At 57.0% G+C, this 18,771-nt stretch overlaps 2 protein-coding genes across 9 annotated transcripts in view; one reads left to right on the forward strand and one right to left on the reverse strand.

The window, feature by feature from the left end:
- Positions 1-5,822, reverse strand: FBXO2 (F-box protein 2). The gene is made up of 6 exons (XM_080655324.1): positions 5,534-5,822; positions 1,993-2,349; positions 1,491-1,620; positions 1,227-1,322; positions 629-767; positions 1-436 (listed from the first exon to the last, which is right to left on the reverse strand). The coding sequence occupies exons 1-6, from the start codon at positions 5,553-5,555 to the stop codon at positions 296-298; spliced, it is 885 nt and encodes a 294-aa protein (XP_080511450.1). The 5' UTR covers positions 5,556-5,822; the 3' UTR covers positions 1-295.
- Positions 5,717-18,771, forward strand: part of LOC308241758 (F-box only protein 44) — a 13,659-nt gene continuing 604 nt past the window's right edge. Inside the window, exons 1-6 of one of the 8 annotated variants that reach the window (XM_080655328.1) lie at positions 5,717-5,807; positions 7,128-7,414; positions 8,577-8,703; positions 8,856-8,951; positions 9,060-9,195; positions 10,099-11,210. In XM_080655328.1, coding sequence (XP_080511454.1) covers positions 7,150-7,414; positions 8,577-8,703; positions 8,856-8,951; positions 9,060-9,195; positions 10,099-10,281 — 807 coding nt within the window. In that variant the 5' untranslated portion in view covers positions 5,717-5,807; positions 7,128-7,149 and the 3' untranslated portion in view covers positions 10,282-11,210. Of the gene's footprint in view, positions 5,808-6,112; positions 6,206-6,418; positions 7,415-8,576; positions 8,704-8,855; positions 8,952-9,059; positions 9,196-10,098; positions 12,911-14,606; positions 15,360-17,010; positions 17,138-17,627; positions 17,724-18,600; positions 18,737-18,771 lie in introns of those variants that run through there. The other 7 variants (XM_080655326.1, XM_080655327.1, XM_080655325.1 and 4 more) reach the window with 7 other exon arrangements.

The raw sequence follows: 18,771 nt of genomic DNA on the forward strand, positions 1-18,771 counted from the left end.
TTCATTTCTTCCTCGAACAAGTAATATTTATTGCAAGTCCACTGTATGGCAGGCACTGTGCTAGAGGTGGGGGATTCAGCGGTGGGCCCAGTCCAGGCCCAAGCCTTCACCCATCTTATTTTCCAGGTGCAAATACATGCCAACAAAACCCTTCTCTACCTGTGTGAGGGCTGGGCTTGGAGCCAGGGGCGGGAGAGGAGTGCGTGGGGAGGGAAAGGTGAGGGTGCTACCACTACGGCCTGTCTGCCCCAGGCCTCTGCCCCTGCAGGGCAGCTGGAGGGAGCTGGAGGAGGGGTCACTCAGGGGGCTCCACCCACACGCTGCTGTTGGTCACCCGGGCCCCGAACCAGCCCTTCCAGTAGACGGAGTCCTGTCCCGCGTGCTCGAACCGGACGAAGCGAACGCCGGGCCCGTAGTCGGTGAAAGTGTGGGAGATCTGGGGGGTGAGAGGAAGGGTCAGACACCCGGCGCACTAACTAGCCTCCGGCCCCAACTCGATTTCTCAGCCCCAGGCCCCCTTCCACCACAGTGGGCCCTTCCGCCCGCCCCGCCCACAGGGCGTGGTTTCCACAAGCCCCGCCCGTCGCATCCCGGTCCGGCCTCGCGGCCCCAGCGCCTCCAAGTTCACCTCGATCCAGCCTCCGTCGTCGCTGTCCTGCGGCACGGCCACCTGCCCGCTGCTGAACTCGGCCAGCACGTCTTCGTGCTCCGACAGCAGCTTCACCGTGAGCTCATACAGGCAGCCCGCGTCGCTGCGCCCCGAGTACCTGCCGGGGGCGGAAGCGAGCGGCAGGCCTCAGCCGGTGGGCGGGGCTTCTACAGAAGGTACACCCCCCCCCCCGCCGCAGACCCTACTGAGTGTCCCCATTTTACAGATAAGGAAACTGAGGTCAGAGAGAGAAAGTAACTTTTCCAAGGTCCAAACCGAAGGACTAAAATCCAGGTGGGCCAGACTCAACCTTGGGCCCAAAGCCAGCCCACCAAGACATGTTTTGTTTGGACTGTAGACGGATTAAAACAAAAAAAAAATGGGGTTTTTTTGTGTGTTTTTTTTTGCCAGCATTTAAACTCAGGAGGATAGGTGGATTGCACCCTCTCCTGGAGACCCGGCCCACATGGCCACAACCACTAGAGTTGGGAGGCAGCGGCCCTGAAGCAGGGTAGTGACTTTAGTCCCCTCCTCTTTCCCCACCCTTCAGCCCCCCAAGTCCCCCAGGGCGGCTCACCAGTCCTTGACCACAATGGCCGGCTGAGTGGTGTCCAGCAGCTCCTCCCAGTAGCCCTCAGCCTGCAGGTCAATGACCTGCGCTTTGCGACACCACCTGGGGAAAGTGAGTTAGGAGGGAGCGCAGGTCCCTTCTCCCCCTTCCCGCCCACCCCCCTCTCCCCCGTCCCGCCCACCCCCCCTCTCCCCCTTCCCGCCCACCCCCCCTCTCCCCGGTCCCGTCCACCCCCCTCCTCCCCCTTCCCGCCCACCCCCTTCTCCTTACTCAAAGGAGGAGGCGAAGAACTTCTTGACGTTCTCGTCGTGGACGAATTCCATCCCACAGTCTCCGGGCAGCTCCTCCACCCTCCAGCCGTCCCCGCCATGCTCCACGTCGCACCAGCCCTCCAAGTCCTCTGTGGGAACAGGACGGCCCCACCCTCGTCACCCGGTCCGCACTGAGGGTGTGACAGCGCTGGCTCTTGCCCTGAATCAGGTGCTGGGCCAATTGGTACAGTGGGGTTGAATGGCAGGCACTTCCTGTTTGTCCCAGATTCTCTCTCCCCCCTGGGAGAGAGGGTCGTGGAAGAACCTGGGAAAGAGACCCCCGGGGGGAGCAGGCGGACAGGGAGATGATAATACAGAGTTTATTGGGGCTCTCTGTGCTTGGCATTGTGCCTAGCGCCTTATCTCATCTAACCCTCCGAGCAGGCTGGCATTGTATGCGGCCCATTTTCCGGAGGAGCACTGAGCCCCGCAGCCACAGGGTCATAGGGCCTGACCCTCACCTTCCCCGCACGGGTTTCGCAGCAAGTTGCGCCGCCTCTTGCTCAGGAAGTAGAACTGCTGCCAGTGGTCACGCTCGTCCTCGCAGCCGCCCTCCGGCACCAGCCCCTCCTGCTGGCACTTGAGCAGCCACAGGGGGGCGCCGTCCACCAGCTCCTTCCAGCGCAGACACACCAGGCGGCAGGCCTGCACCAGCTCGGCGGCCGGCAGCTCGGCCAGCACGCGCAGCAGCAGCGGCTCCGGCAGCTCGTCCAGGTACGCCGTCTCCTCCTCTTCGCCGCCGCTCGCCTCCGGGGCGCACACGCACCCCTCCTCCTGCTGCTCATCCGAGCTCGCCTCCTCAGGCTGGCCCATGCTCTCTGTGGGGATGAAGAGGTGAGGAGGTGGCGACTCCCCCCTAGACTGTCCCCTGGCACGCCCCAGAACCCAGATGTGGCAGGTATCCGCCCCCCACCCACCCTCGGACAATCCGCAGCTGGGGCCAGAGATCCTGAGACCAGAAACTGGTGCCCAGTGGAGGAGCCCGCAGGGGACCAACCCACAGGCCAGCATCAAGTACAAAGAGCCGCCTCAGAGGCCTCAGTTTCCCCTGCAGAGCCAGTACACCCCATACCTGAGCAGATAACAGCAACTGATATTAACAGGATTGCCTCACGTTTCACTTTCACATATGAACTTCTTTAATCCTTCCAACCACCCTCTGAGATCCCTGCTCCTGTCACCTCCTCATGGAAGCCCTCTTGGATTTACCCTGTTATATCCTCTCACCCCCGGAATTCCAGTCCTTCCCAGGTTTTGTCCTAGTGTGTGATGGTTTATAAAACACCTTTCTTATGACTAGACTGAGGACATGAGGGCAGGAACAAGGTCTGGGAAACTCACTGCTTCGTCCCCAGCGCCTGGCATCTGACACACTGTCAGCAGCTAATGTTTATTGGGAACTTAGCAAGTATAGGCCCTTTTTGAGTATTTTAAGTTCATTTACTCTTTTTAAATATATTTTTATTGATTTCAGAGAGGAAGGGAGAGGGAGAGAGAGTTAGAAACATCAATGATGAGAGAATCGTTGATCGGCTGCCTCCTGCATGCCCCCTACTGGGGATCGAGCCTGCAACCCCGGGCATGTGCCCTAGACCGGAATCGAACCTGGGACCCTTTAGTCCACAGGCCGATGCTCTATCCACTGGGCCAAACTGGCCAGGGCCATTTACTCTTTATAGCCTCAAGCATCTCTGAGGTTTTTTCCTATTGTCCCTGTTTCACTGATGAGAAACTTGGGCACGGAGAGGTGACACAGCTGAGGAGCACACTGTGGTTGGAGCCTGGATTTGAACCCAGGCAGCCTAGCCCCAGAGACACCTTTAACCATCACACATCAAAAAAACACTTCATTGAATTAGGAGGCACTGTCATGATTTTGATTCTGTAGATGAAATTGCTCAGGCTCAGAGATGTGAAGTAACTTGCCAAAGGTCACCCTGCTAGTATTAGGGAGGGGACATTGGAATCTGAGGCCGGAGGGGAAGGGGACAGGAATCTTTGACTTGGGAATGGGGGCAGGGGAGCTCATTAAAAGAGATCACGTGAGTGTGAGTGTGTGTGTGAAACAGGGAGATGTAATAAGTGTTTGTTTTTCTCACTTCTGGCCCTCAGTTTTCTCATCTATAAAATGGGGATGCCAGGTCATTCAGACAGTATTGATGTTCAAGCCCCCTGAGGAGGGGCAAGGGCATTCTAGGTGGACAGATCTCAGGAGCTGCAGGCTGGACTATCTCCTGGATCCCAGCCGGCCCCAGCTAGGCCATTGAAGCCTTGAGTAAGCAGATACCAAGTGCCCAGTGTCTCTGGAGGAGGGAAAGACAGTGGGGAGGAAATGGGGCCACTCTGGGTGATGGGGGGGGCCACAGCTTTCCGACTTAGGATGGGGGGTTCCTAAGGGCTGAACCCTGGAAAGCCAAGGTGGTACTCAAAATACGCCATGCACTGGGGGAGGGAACAGGCAGGGCCTGGACCCAAGACTGGGTGTTGCCCAGCCTGCCAGTCTTCTACCTCCTCACATACGGAATTTACTCCCCACAGTCAGATCCTTGATAACTGAATCAGGGTTTACCTCTTCAGAGCTCAGAGCGAGCAGTGAGTCCTCAGTAGATCTTATTTAGTGGACCTTATTATTCCCTTCATCATTAGCTTTTTTTTGCCACATCTTTATGATATGGGGCTTTACCGCCTTCCTTTTGGCAAAGAGGAGAACTAAGGCCCAGAGACACTTCTGGGTTTGCCCAAGTCACACTGCAGAAGAGTGGTCAGTCAGAGAGGAAAATGCCAAGCCCTGAAGCCATATCACCTGCCCATCCTGCTGCCCACAGCTCTCTGGGGAGCAGGGCCAGTGTCCTCACCTCTCCACCCCTGCCCTGGCCCTGGTGGACACCTGATGCTCCCCGGAAAGGTGCACCTCGCCCAGTCCCCTCTCCTGGCCCCAGGCCTGGCACTTGAGGCCCCAGATCTGATTACCGCCCCCCATCCCCCGCTCGGGCACACACAACTCCCCACATTGTTGCTGTCTGAAAGTTATCTGGCCCCTGGAAACTGCCTCCAAGGCTGATTCATGCACCTGGATTGGGCCCTGGAGTCCAGGGAATAGCTGGGCCCTGAGAAAAAGCAGGAGCCCATTCTGGGACCCTATAAAGGGTGTGGCAAGGGGGCCAGAGGATTGGGAGTGGGAGCTGAAGGCGCTGGGATTTTCAGGGCTGGGAGGCGGGGGCTGGGCTACCTGAGCATGCATCAGTCTATTTCCCATGCCCCCACCCCCGCCCCAAGCAGTGCCCACTCTCAGATGAGCCTGCTGAGGAAGGGGTTGGGGAGTCTGCTCGCTCCCACCCTGACTCAGCTGGCAACCCCTCCAGGCCCAGCCAGCTCAAAGCATGGGGAGGGGGGGTCCCTGGTGCCAGAGAAGATGACTGGGCAGTCTCAGAGGGCCCTGAGCATTGGCAAGAGCTGGTGCCAACCTCCCTCACTGCTGGCCTGGTCCCCACTGGTGGCATCTGGCCACCCAGATGAAGGGTGGCCCCTCCAGACAAGGGAACCCAGGAGGAAGGCTGGGATGGGGTGGGGAGAGGCTGGTAACCCCAAGAAGCCCATGGGGATTGGGATTCAGGCAGCTCACCGGCCAGGGCTGGCAAATGGAAGAAGTTGATGGAAGAAGAGGGCTGGCAGCCTCCTCCATCCCAGATGCGTCCCAGGCCCCAGCCCTATAGACCTCGGAAAGCTGGAGGTGCGAACGTGGGATTGCGCCTGTGCTCTCTCTTGGATAAATGGGACCAGGAGTCCTCCCTTCCTGCCTGTCACCTCTTGAGGCCTCCAGCCAAACCAAGATACCAGACAGAGGCTTGTACTCTTGAGACTGTCTCAAGGACTTTGCTTAGGTAAAAGTTTGCGGCGCTGGGTTTTGGCTGACCACCTCCGCACTACTACCCCGCATCTCTCTGGCGCTCGCCCGCCTGCCCCGGTCTCCCCTCCCAGACTGAGTGAGTGGGCCCGGGCTACCTGGGTCCCCGTCTCCGTCCATCGCTGCGGAGGGCGATCCCGAGAGAAGGAGAAGCCGGAGCGCTGCGGGGCTGCCCGAGTCCCGCGGCGTTGGCAAGGCTAGGTGCTGCCCGCGTCTGGGTTGGCCCTTGCCTGCCGCGCCTCTTAAAGGCCCCCGCCCCCGCCCCCGCCCCCGCCCCGCCTTTGGCCCCGCGCCCGGTCGCCCCGCAATCCGGAGCGGTCGGCGGAGGCCTGAGGCTGCAGGTTCCTCGGCGGACCCAGGAGGCCGAGAAAGGTCAGGAGTCAGTTTTGTGTGTGTGTGTGTGTTTAATGGGGGAGAGGGGGTCCGATCCGAGGCTCCGCCCCGCTCCGTCAGGGGGTGGCTGCTGGGAGGAGGAGGCAGAGGGCAGGGAGTCTGGGTCATGCGGAGGGTGCGGGGCGGGCAGCCCAGGCAAAGGGGAGGGGCAGAGGCTCCTCCCAGCACCCCCCAACCGGGGTAATTTTCCTATTTCCCGATCGGGGGCGCATCCCGGGCCCCACGCACCACGGCGCGGCTCGGCGTGAAGAGGGGGGCGGGCGGCGAAGGCGGGGCGGGGCGGGGCCGGGCGAGCCGGGGCGGGGCCGCATCCCCGGGAACGCCAGCAGCGGCCGCCTCACCTCCGAGCGGGACAGCGCGGCGTCGGCCGAGTGCAGGTGACCCGCGGGAGTGGGCGCGGGGGCGCAGGCGGCCGGGGGCCTGGCGGGGGGCTCGGCTGCTCCCGGCCCCGCAGCTGTGCGCCCAGGAGGCCGGCGCGGACGAGTCCCAAGCCGCCCGCGGGAACTGCGTGGCGCGGCCTCCTGCGGCGGTGCAAGCGGAAACGGGAGCTGGGGTCTCGCTCGACGCGTAGGGGTCCGAGCCCCGACTTTGGGGGACATTTTAAAGTCACCACGAGGAATGGAAGGGTGAAGACACGCTAGGGGGCCTGGAGCTGGAGCCCAGCCACGGGCATGGGATGGGAGTGGGGGTGTAGGAGAGGCCTTCGCATTGCCCACCCTTCTCCAGGCCCAGCTGGGCAAGTCATTCCCACGTCGGCCTTGAGAAAGTCGCGTGAGCCCTTTGGACCTCCGTCGGAGACAGTCGTTACCCCTGCCTCCAGCATCGCCCTCCCCCCTCCGAGGACAGGAGAGAGAATGGAGAAGGCACGCACAGGCTGGAGTGCTCTGCGGGGCTGCGCGCTGTCATTCCCACTCTAAAAACTGGCCTATTGCAAAAGGCCGACTCTAGAATCAGAGAAGGCTCGGCCTCCTTCCCTCTGCTCCCGTCTTTGTGACTTTGGACAGATGCAGCCACCTCTCCGCGGGCCTCTCTAGCCTGGAGGCCGTTGTGAGGTGCCAGTTAGAAGCAAAAACAACCAACTCACCTTGTACTGAGCTTCTGCTGTGTCACAGGCTCCTTGAACCTCCCAGGGGGTGGCAGTGCTGTTCCTGGCCCCTTGCTACAGAGGAGGACACTGAGGCCCAGGGACTTTCCTGAGACTGTAAACCTGGGCTGGGGACCTCCACCACCATGGGGTGCTGCAAATACCAGGCCCAGGGAGAGGGCTTGGTCTCTAGCCTCGCTTTTCAATAACCACAGGAGCGGCCGGGAGCCGGGAGCCATGGCAGTGGAGAACATCAACGAGCTGCCAGAAAACATCCTGCTGGAGCTGTTCACACACGTGCCCGCCCGCCAGCTGCTGCTGCGCTGCCGCTTGGTCTGCAGCCTCTGGCGTGACCTCATAGACCTCGTGACCCTCTGGAAGCGCAAATGCCTGCGCGAGGGCTTCATCACCGAGGACTGGGACCAGCCTGTGGCCGACTGGAAGATCTTCTACTTCCTACGAAGCCTCCACAGGAACCTCCTGCACAACCCGTGTGCCGAAGGTGGGGTGCAGAGTGGGTCTGGCGTGCCCCCAGCACACACACTGTCAGGATACCAGCTAACGTTTATTAAGCACTTATTGTAAGCTAGGTACTTTGAATGGCCTAACAACTGTAATCCTCTCACAGTAATCCCAAAAGGTACGGGTCGTGTACCCATTTTTCAGATGAGCAAACTGAGGCCAAGCGTGACATTTCTTCTTCCGCCCTTAAGTTGATATCCCCTGTGACCTTTCCTAGGAGAAGGAATGTTGATTATTTAGGACTAATTATGCCCCAGGCACAAGACCAGGAAGTCAGAATGTTTTTGTTGGCCTGGTTCCCAGACTCCAGGGCTAGGCCTACTAGGACTGTCCCAGAGGTCAAAGGGGACTTTGCTTGTGGAAGAATGAGAAGTCCAGTCTTCTTTCCAGCACACTTCAGCCACTTCTACAGTCATCCAGCGCTTCCTTGTTCCCTCACTATGTTAACTCATCAGCTAGACACTGGGATAGGATGGGATGGGAACCGCATTCTCCATTATGTGGCCAAATTCTTGGGCAAAATGATGATAAAACAGCTCCAAGTTCTCTAGGACTTTCAGATGCCCGCCTCACGTGACTCCCCAACAGCCATGTTCTTCACCAGCAGTTGACACACTGTGGTCCATGAGCCAAATCTGGCCCAGGAGCTAAGAATACCTTTTACCATTTTAAAGGGTTGTTTAAAAAAAGAAGAAAACATACTATGTGATAAGACAATATATAGCCCATAAAACCTAAAATATTTTGGCCCTTTACAGAAAGTTTGCCAGTCCCTATTCTTTGACCCCAGAGGACAAAACCAAGGCTCAGAGAGGGAAAGCAACTTGTCTAATGTCACACAGCCAGTATTGGTAGAGGCAGGACTGGCCCCAGATCTGGACAGCCGCAGAGCGTTCTGCATCACAGAAGGAATCTGATCCTTCACATCATCACGTGTCTCAGGATTCCCAGTGGAAATCACTTAGCGTGGTGCCTGACACACAGGAAGCACCTGATTCCAGGCAGGCGCCATTGATCTGCAGTTCCACGGCACAGGCTTGAGGGCAACTGCTGAGATGCAGGGAGAACGGGGAGGAAGGGCCCTTGGGAGAAGGGGACCACAGAGGGTCTTCCCTTTGAGGTGAACTGTGCTTTCCTGCCAGAGGGATTTGAGTTCTGGAGCCTGGATGTGAATGGAGGCGATGAGTGGAAGGTGGAAGACCTCTCTGGAGACCAGAGGAAGGAATTCCCCAATGACCAGGTCAAGAAATACTTCGTGACTTCTTATTAGTAAGATCCAAGGTCAGGGGGTCATGGGGTGAGGGGGAAGCCAAAGTCACTGCCCCGCGCCCCCCGGGGTCTCTCCTCTCTGGGAAAGCAGCCTAGCCTCCCAGTGCCCTAGTGGTGAGCCTCAGCCCAGTCCACCCTCCGCCTGCCCCCAGCACCTGCCTCAAGTCCCAGGTGGTGGACCTCAAGGCCGAAGGGTATTGGGAGGAGCTGATGGACACTACACGGCCGGACATCAAGGTCAAGGACTGGTGAGTGCCTGGGGCGAGGGCCTGGGGGTGGGCCCTGCCACTCAGGTGCCCCACCCCCACCCTGCCCCCCATCTCCGAGGCCCTGATGGGCCTTCTCTCTGCCTGCAGGTTCGCAGCAAGGCCAGACTGCGGGTCCAAGTACCAGCTGTGCGTTCAGCTCCTGTCATCAGCGCATGCGCCTCTGGGGACCTTCCAGCCAGACCCAGCAACGATCCAGCAGAAGAGCGATGCCAAGTGGAGAGAGGTGTGTGGGACGGGAAGGGGGCAGTGGGCACATTGCCCAAGACTGAGATTACAGCCAGACAGGCCTAGGTTCAAATCCCAGCTCTGCTGCTTCCCTGGGCTTCGGCTGCTCTGACTTCAGTGAAGTCATGCTGATAAGCCACACTCCAAAAGGTTCACTATTATTAATTACTAATATTGGTTGTTACTGTTATCTAGACCAGCGGCCAGCAAACATTTTCTTAAAAGACTAGATAGAAACCTTTCGGGCTTTGCAAGCTGTGCTGTCTCTGTCACAACTGCTCAAGTCTTCAACTCTGCCATTGTGTTGTGAAAGCAGCTTAAACAAGTGAACATGGCTGTGTTCCAATAAAACTTTATTTACAAAAACAGGCAGGTGGCCCCTAGGCCGTAGTTTGCCAGATCCTGACCTAGACCAGTGTTCTCCAGTAGAACTCTCTGCAGTGGCAGAAATGGTTTGTCTGCACTGTCTGTATGGTAGCCAAAAGCCACATATGACCATCGAATACTTAATAAGAGCCAGTTCCTAGTGTGACTGAGGAACTGAATTTTTTATTTCATCTCATTTTACTTAAATAGCTAAATGTGCCCAGTGATGACGGTACTGGACATCCTTTGTCAGCTTGTGAAATTTCCTCCAGTCGCTCTGTGCCACACTTAGATAATCCTGTGGAGTGGCCCTTCCAGGAACCGACTCCATTTTACAGATGAGGAAACTAAGGCATAGAGGAGGGGAGGTGGTCTGCCCAGCATCACAGAATTGGAACTAGAATTCAGTTCTGCTGGCTCCTGGTCCAGCAGTAAGAGAGCAGCCCCTTCCTTGCCCCCCTGCCCCTCAGGCAGCGCCACCCTCAGGGTCGGCTCCCCTGACCTCTCTCCCTCCCTCTACCTGCCCCCTTCCCAGGTCTCACACACGTTCTCCAACTACCCACCCGGCGTCCGCTACATCTGGTTTCAGCACGGTGGCGTGGACACTCACTACTGGGCCGGCTGGTACGGCCCGAGGGTCACCAACAGCAGCATCACCATTGGGCCCCCCGCTGCCCTGATGCCCCCGAGGCCCCATCCGCAGAACCCTGGCTGGTAAACTGTTGTCAGAGAAAGGCTGGGCTTGGGAAGGGGAGGTGGGCCAGGCTTCCCCAGATCTCCTAGTTCACCCTTGCCCCCCAGTTGCCTCTTTGTGGAGCCTTCCATGCTGCAGACAGCCAGCTCTCTGCCTGAGGGTGCAATCTGAATGATGATGAGGGCTGTATATACCTTTAAGAGACAGGACCCTTTGGGAGGTACAGGATGTTCCCCCAGGTTCCTCCTCAGACTCGAGGGCGGGTGTCCAAGCTCAGATGGCAACCTAGATCTGTGTTTCTACCTTCCCCTCCTGGGCCTTTCCCCCTATCTTTTTTGGGGGCCCTCAGAGCAGGGACAGTGTGGTGGACATCTGGCAAGCTTGGGCTGCCCTGGATAGTCCAGATGCTAGGAGTTGACTATGTAGCTCAGACAGATCTGGGAGTGGAAGGAGGGCTCTGCCGGCCTGTCCTCTGCCCCATTCTCTGCTGCTCCCACGCTCTCGCTAGGCCTGCCTGCTCAGAGAGGTGGCTATGGCCCAGAGGCTCAGGCCTGGTCTGAGATGGGCAGGCCCAGGGGGGTGGAGTTGACGCCACATCTGGACTGCCCTTACCGTCAATGAAGCCCCAAAAGCCAGAATGGGTGGGGCTCTCCAGAAGAACTCTGGAATCCGGTGCGTGGAAACCCAGGGCAGGTGGGTACAGGATTGGGCTGTTTCTGAGAGCTAGGATGTGTGAGCATAGGATGAGTGTGGGGTGCGGGTCTTCAAGGACCGCCTGTCCACCTCCATGCCTACACCAGGCTCCCTGTGGCTTGGAGAGCAATCCGAGCCCCCACCCCACCATCGGAACTGCCATTCACAGGCCCTATCCACCCTGCCCTCTGCCTCTGCCTCCTCCAGCAGTGCTCTGACCCTACCCCTGCTGCATGCAGCCAAATAAAAGGTTTTTCCCAGCCCAGCTTGTGCCCTGTGGTTTCTGGGGGGAAAGGGCAAACTTCAGGGGAGGCCCAGACATGCAGAAGGTGCAACATGTGTGGCTTCTGTCCAAGGTACAGAGGAGTTGACATTTCAGGAGCCAGACAATCGCAGAACCGGGGCCATAGGACAGAGCTCTCGATGAGCTGCAAACACCTCGCCCCAGCTGCCTTCAGCATTGCTAGCTTCCTCTGTGGCCTGGCCACAAGCCTGGGGTGGGGTATGTGTGTACCTCCTGGCGCGTTCTGCATACACCTCATGCTGGGTCAACAGTGACATATTAGGCACTGCTTATTGGTGTTTCCTTTATCTGCCCAGAGTTTTACTGACGTTAGATGAAGCCAAAGCATTTAGAATAGTGCCTGGCACACAGTAGGTGCTCAATAAATACTGCTCAACTTAATGCTCTCACTTATCAACAAGCTAGATTAGGGCCTCAGTCAGGGCAGGGACCACCCCTCACTGACTGTGTGGCAGGTTAGCAGAGAAGACCCTTCCTTGGAGAAGATACAGCCCTAAGGGGTTCATGTGATCTGGCCCGGCACTCCTGTGCAGTGCACAGCCTTCTGTGGTTCCCTGCAGTGCCAGGTGCTCCATCATTATCTACAATGAAGAAAGCATTAATGAATTTCATCCTGACAAAAATGCGGAGAGATTTTTACCTTTGAGGACATTGAGGCCTGCCCTTGGTTAAGCCCTAGAGAAGATAGGACTGACTTTAAGCGCCGCTGGTGTGGCTCAGTAGTTGAGCATCAACCTATGAACCAGGAGGTCACAGTTCAACTCCCATCAGGGTACGACTGGATCCCAGTAGGGAGTGTGCAGGAGGCAGCCAATTGGTGATTCTTATTCTATCTCCCTCTCCCTTCTCTGAAATCAAAAACATTTTTTTAAAAAAATTATTAAAAAATAAAAAAAGACTGCCCTAGCTGGTTTGGCTTAGTGGATAGAGCATCGGCCTGCGGACTGAAAGGTTCCAGGTTCGATTCCGGTCAAGGGCATGTACCTTGGTTGCAGGCACATCCCCAGTATGGGGTGTGCAGGAGGCAGCTGATCCATGTTTCTCTCTCATCGATGTTTCTAGCTCTATCCCTCTCCCTCTCTGTAAAAATCAGTAAAATATATTTAAATAAATAATAATAAAAGACTGACTTTCACTTTCAGCAATCACCTTCCAGGGAAGGGCCCACCGGTCCCACCGGTCCCACCGTCCCACCTCCCTTCCTTATTTGCCAAACAGGTTAAGAGGTCAGTGGAGCGGCTGGTGCAGGGGCGGATCTCAGGGGCTCCCCGGGAGGCAGGAGGAAGCAAAGGGAAGAAATGGGTCCCGGCTGCTGAGCCGCACGCCGCCTGGAGGGAAAGGCTGCGGTTCAGGAGGCCAGGGCCTGGGTTCCCAAAGTGCGGCCCGGGTCCGAGGACTCCCGACTCCTTTGGTTAAAGAGGGCGTCCTGAGGCCAGCGCCGGAAGGCCGAGGTCAACGTCGCCGGTCTCCAGGGGGCGGGGCGAGGAGAGCGCGGCGCGTGACGTCAGCGCGGGGCGGGGCGAGGTGGGAGCGGACGGAACCGCGGAGGTCTCCGACTCCAGGTCAACGCGCAGCTCGGGTCCCGCCGGTCGTCCTGCCCGGTGCTCAGTTCGCGGCCAGCAGGAGGACAGGCACGGGGGCGACAGGCGCGAGAGGGTGAGTGTCCAGCGCCAGGAGGGAGGGGGCACCGAGGCGTTTCCCGCGGGTCGTCTCGGCGGGCCGGGACTCCCGAGGCCGCGGGGTGGGGTTCCGCGGGGCGTGGGGCTGGTCTCACGAGTCTGTGCGCCCTGCGGGGATCCGCCCTGACTCAGACTCCGGTCCGGGCGGACGGGCCACTCCCAAGCTGGCAAGACGTCCGGGCACACCTCGCGGGCGACACCCCCGGCTGCGGAGGGACTGGGACCTGCCGGCACTCCCACGCTCGCGCCTGGGACGGGAGCCTGACTTTCCCAAGCCTCAACTCTGCTTTGGAGAAGTGGGCATAGGAACAGCGCTTTGGGGAGTCGTTGGGAGGGTCCACGGAGCAAAGGCCAGCGCGTGACTTCGGGCCAGGCACGTGGGAAGCCCAATAAGTGCGAGGTGGCTTCTTGGGGCTGGCGTGGAGTTTCCACCGTAGATGCCCCAGGACGGGCTTCACTTCCGCTCCCCACCGCCACCGCGCAGCTAGGCCCACGAAGGACAGAAACAGGGTGGGTAGAGTGGCAACGGGACAGAGCCAAAGACCAGGCTTCGGATGCCCGAATGAGGAGTTGTCGGTACCTAACGCAGAGCCCAGCAACCTTTGCCTAGTGCTTTTAGAAGCCACCAATGTTTACAAATTCACAGGTTTCCTATTTTTTAAAAAAATATTTTCAGTTCCTCCTGAAAAATCAGATCTGGCCACATCAGAGTTTTTAGCCATCAATATTTTGCACACCGTACAAGTGCCTTATATATCTATTGTTTATTCTCTGCCATGCTAAAATGCTCCTCTCTGCGCCCCCTCATTTTGGGGGGACGGGAGCCTAAAGAAGAATCTGAACTGCTTCTTTGTCCCAGTCTCTATGGAAAAGGATGTCTTCCCAGTGCCTCTAGGTGTGGGTGAAGGTTCCCTCCCCCCCCCCACGGGGGGGGGGGGATCAGCTTAGCGGATCTGTGTTATCAGAACCCCCCAGGCAAGTGACATTGTAAATTCTTGTGCAATTTAGATGGAGGCCGAGGAAGGTGCTCTTGAGGGGAGGAGCCCTACTACCACTTTGGTTTTGGTTTTGGTTTGCTCTGATGGTAGAAGTGTTAGTAATGGTATCCTGTGCCGAATTCTTCACTGGGCCATCTGAGGTTGGACACGTAGTTATCACCTTTACACAGCTCCTGGGTCCGTCACTGCAGGCAAGGGTTCAAACCCAGGCCCTCAAACTGCTTTTTGGTTTCTGGGCATTTCAGAGTGGGCTCTGGCCCTGGCTAGGTAGCTCAGTTGGTTAAGAGCATCATCCAATAATCAACCAATGAATGCATATATAACTGGAATAACAAATCAGTATTTCTCTCCTCCACCCCCCCTTCCTCTCTCCCTCTAAAATCAATCATTAAAAAAAAAAATTGGTCCGGCTGGTGTGACTCAGTCGTTGGGCATCAACCTTTGAACCAGGTGGTCACCATTGTATTTCATCAGGGTACATCCCCTGGGGCGTGCAGGAGGCAGCTGGTCGTTGATTCTCCCTCATCATGGATGTTTCTCTCTCTCCCACTCCCTCTGAAATCAATAAAAAAAAATGTATTTTTAAAAAGTGGGCTCTGGCTTGACACCTTCCCCCTATGACTGGGATGGGTGGGGCAGCTCCTCATCTGGGTGTTTTATCACATCGGACTTCAGGCCACAAGAAGCAACTTGGAGAGAAGTTGATTCCTCAGTACGAGCCCGACCACTTAATGAAGTTGCGACAGTCCGGGGATGTCATAAACATTTTATAACAGTGAACTCATACACTAAAATATCACCACAAACCCTTACAGAGCTCACAGACAACAGTGTGGCCTTGGCAGAATCTTACTGTTCACCAGACCCACCAACTTAAAACTAAGCACTGATTTTAATGGGGGGAAAGGCCCCTTAAAAATTAGTCCATATTCTGAGGGCCTGCTGTGTCCTGGAAGGATGCTCAAATGCTTCTTGTCTTAACCCCTCTTGTTTTACAACAGAAGCAGGATTAGGAGGCCCAGGCCCGGGCCTCTGAACATCTGAGGAATCCACCTCCTTGATCAGGGCTCATAACCACCATTGTTGCTCCCCGACACACACACACACACACACACGCACGCACACACACACGCACACGCCTGTGTGGGCACCCCAGCCCAGCTATGGCCCTGGTCAGCATCAATGAACTGCCTGAGAACATCCTGCTGGAGGTATTCACATACGTGCCTGCCCGTCGGCTGGTATTGGACTGCCGCCGTGTCTGCAGCCTCTGGCGTGACCTCATCGACCTTATGACCCTCTGGAAACGCAAGAGCCTGCGTGAGGGCTTCATCACCGAGGACTGCGATGAGCCCGTGTCTGACTGGAAGATTTTTTACTTTCTGTGCAGCCTCCGCAGGAACCTCCTACGCAACCCATGTGCTGAAGGTGGGCCACTCCCTTTCCTCCCTTTCTGGGACCTCAGGGCCTTTGCACTTGCTATGCCCGTACCACTTGGAATGTTCTCTCAAAACTGAGCACCCACCACGCTCCCTTGTTTCCTCCTCATTCCTGAGGTGTCAGTTCAGAGACCTGCCCCGGTCCATCCAGAAACAGCACTCCCTTCCTCAATCCTATCACCCCCATTTCATTCCTTCATAGCACTTTTCATACCCTAGAATTACCTTTTTCTCTCTTTTTTTCCTTCAAGTTCCAGGGGCCTAGTGGATCTTGCTTGCCACAGTACACCCAGTGTCCACCATTATACCTTCACACAGCAGGTGCTCAAGAAAACGTTTGTTGAAAAATCAACCAACTGCAGGTCCACCTTTCCCCCTTGAGCTCAGTCCAAGCTGCCTACCCTTTAGGAGGCTTTCTCTGTGCGGGCCAGGCACCAGCCTGAGCTCTTCACAAATGTAAATATCTCCCCATCATCCTACAGATGAACGAGAGGATTTTGAGAGGTGACTGCAATCACATCATTTGAGTTCCCTGTTTAGCTCGCATTCCCTTGTATTTTCCAGGTTTTTTTCCTTTGTTCAGGACCTACTACCACCAGGCACCTTGCTCCTTATTGGGGCCAGACAGCAGTTGATGAAGAGGCATTGTTTGTAGACTTAGAATCCCTCCCACGTCTGTTTTCTCGTTATCCTCACGTGGATCCCAGGAGTTGGCCACATGAGGAGGGTTAGCTCCATTTTATAGATGAGAATGTTAGGCCCCAAGCAAGATACGTATCTTGCCCAAAGATCCAGAAATGCTCAGCTGCTGGAGGCCCGCAGACCCCTCTCAGAAGCTACCCAGCCTGGCCACCAGCTCAGCTCACAACCCTGCAGAGCCAGCCTGCAGCCTTGACTGCACAGGGCCCTGTATTACCCATCTGGCTCTCTGCTGGGAGGACCCTGGGCACACAGGGAATAGATGTGGGTTCCTTATAGAGGGAGCAGGGGAGTAATTTGGAGAAGCTCTCCTGGTGATTGTTCTGGAAAACCTTGGTGAGCAACACACCAGTTTTCTAAGTTCCTCTCAGCTCTCTCTGAAGAGGGAGACCAGGACATGTTGAGCAAACCTGGTGGGGATGCTTCCATGAATATGGGGTTACTACATGCCACCAACTCCAAGGGCGCCCATTCTCCCAATTATTATCCCTCCCACCCATCGCAGAGGTTCCTATGACCAGCAACAAACCGTACACGGCCCTCACACCCCTTCAGATCTGTTGTAACTGAGGATGTCGGGGGGAATGTCAGTTGTCAACTGAGTGGTCCCCATTGGGACAAATGCACATTAGCCATTAAGAACAGAAGTACCATCACAGGCCCTTCATAATGTTCTGAGAACTGAAACTTGGGTATTTCCCAAAGGGCGTCAGCAACGTGCAAGTGAGGAAAGGTAGTTTTTCCCCAGCTTCCTGTCGGAGTCAAGCTGGTCAGGGACAAAGCGGGGGAGAGGTGGGAATGGGTTGGAGTTTAACTTCGTAGGGGTGTTCCAAGGCACAATTGGGGTACACACCTGGAGATATGAGCAAGCCCTGCATTTCACCTTCATACCAAATGGGGAGGACCAGGCTACACATTTACTAGACTTCTATTTTTCCTAGAGGGTATGAGATCCTGGCAAATCGACGCTAACGGGGGGGACCACTGGAAAGTGGAGAGCTTACCTGGAGGACATGGGCAAAATTTTCCTGACTCCAAGGTCAAGAAGTACTTCGTCACATCCTTTGGGTAAGACAAACTGAACTGAGCAGGCTGCGTTGGAGGAAGAGGGTCGGGACACCCTTCGCCAAACCCAGGCTTACCTACGCCAGGGCCTCTGTGAAGCTCAAGGGAGGTGTTTCCAAAACCGGCTCCGAGTCTACTGCCTCCTGGGGCAGAAGAAAACTCAGTGACTGAGGGTGGGGACCGGTTTAAGGGGACTGGGAGCGCCTGGGGAAGTGGGCTGTCAGGAGTGTCCACAGGCTGTCCGTAACCTAGGAACGTGAGTTCCCGGAGCCCCAGGCGTATGGACTGGGATCAGGTGCTGCCTAGGCACCAGGGAGTCAAAACGCCCTGCGTCTTTCTCATGGGCACACACCGAGGTAGGAGCCCGAGTCAGCACCAGCCAGTAGCTGTCCTGGAGCCGTCAGCGGACACTGCTGGGTCCCCTGAACCACCTCCCTGGGTGCAGGCCACGCAGAGCACACCTAGGAATGCAAGCTTTTCCTCTGCTCCCCAGATTATGCCTCAAGTCCCAGCTGGTGGACCTCAAAGCTGAGGGCTACTGGGAGGAGCTAATGGACACAGTCCGGCCTGACATCGTGGTGAAGGACTGGTGAGTGAGGCCCGGCCCCACACTGCATCCTCCGCTTTCCCTGAGGACACCTGGAGGGAGTGCCCAGCAGTGCCCTAAGGCAAGGGCAGTCCCCGAAGCCAGGCCAACCTGGCTGGCTTGTCTCGTGTGGACAGACCCAGCACTTGCTCATCCAGCAGCGCCTCCTGGCCTCCCCACCATCACATCAGCAGGAGATAAACCTTAACCCCCGTTTACAGGTGGGGAGACTGAGGCCTACAGGTGAGTTGTCTCAGACACGCACTAGAGCAAGACACCCAAGACCCAGCCTTCCCGGACCTCACATATGCGCACATGCCTTCTCATCTGCCTCCCCTGCCCCTTGCACCATTTATCCCACAACTCTTTCTCAAGCTCCCCTCTGCACAGGGCTGTGCCAACCACTCTGCCTTGTCCCACAGCAGAAGCAGGGCCCCAGGGCCACCACTGTGAGGGTGGAGGGGTGGGATATGAGGGGTGTGCAGAACTGCGGGGGGCGGTGGAGACAGCAGGGCTGAGCTCTGTGCCAGCCCACACCACACAGGCCACCCCTTGAGTCTCCCATTGAACCCACAGCCTGGCCATTGTAATGTACAGGGGACAGAGCTCCCACAGCCTGGCCTTCATCTCTGTAGAGAGCTTTTTGCCTTTTAAGATGCAATCTCCGAAAAACCCCAAAGGGTGGCCCTTTTCTCAGAGGGAGTAACTTAGGCCCGGCACAGATAGAGACTGCTTACCCTGGGGGTACAGGGAGCACTGAAGGTGGACCTCACGGGCCCCACAGGGAAATGAGACTCCACAATTTGTAGGCCTGTTGCCTGCCCACCTCCAGGGCCACCCTTTGTCTTGGGGTGCCGTCCTGAACCCCAGCCTCCCCTAGGTTCGCCGCCAGAGCAGATTGTGGCTGCACCTACAACATCCGAGTACAGCTGGTCTCAGCCAACTACATCGCCTTGGCCTCCTTCGAGCCCCCACCTGTGACCATCCAGCAGTGGAACGATGCCCAGTGGACAGAGGTGAGGCCTCAGCTGCTTGCCTGCCATCACTTCCC

The sequence above is a fragment of the Plecotus auritus genome (genome assembly GCF_963455305.1).
Source record: "Plecotus auritus genome assembly, chromosome: 2".
Taxonomy (NCBI): domain Eukaryota; kingdom Metazoa; phylum Chordata; class Mammalia; order Chiroptera; family Vespertilionidae; genus Plecotus; species Plecotus auritus.

What these genes read in the sequence shown, in the direction of transcription:
- FBXO2 (XM_080655324.1), bottom strand. Translation starts at nt 5,555, where the DNA reads ATGGACGGAGACGGGGACCCAG. An exon ending in GCGAAACCCGTGCGGGGAAG is followed by an intron (nt 1,621 to 1,992) that starts GTGAGGGTCAGG and finishes CTGTTCCCACAG; the next exon opens with AGGACTTGGAGGGCTGGTGC. An exon ending in ACGACGGAGGCTGGATCGAG is followed by an intron (nt 437 to 628) that starts GTGAACTTGGAG and finishes CTCACCCCCCAG; the next exon opens with ATCTCCCACACTTTCACCGA.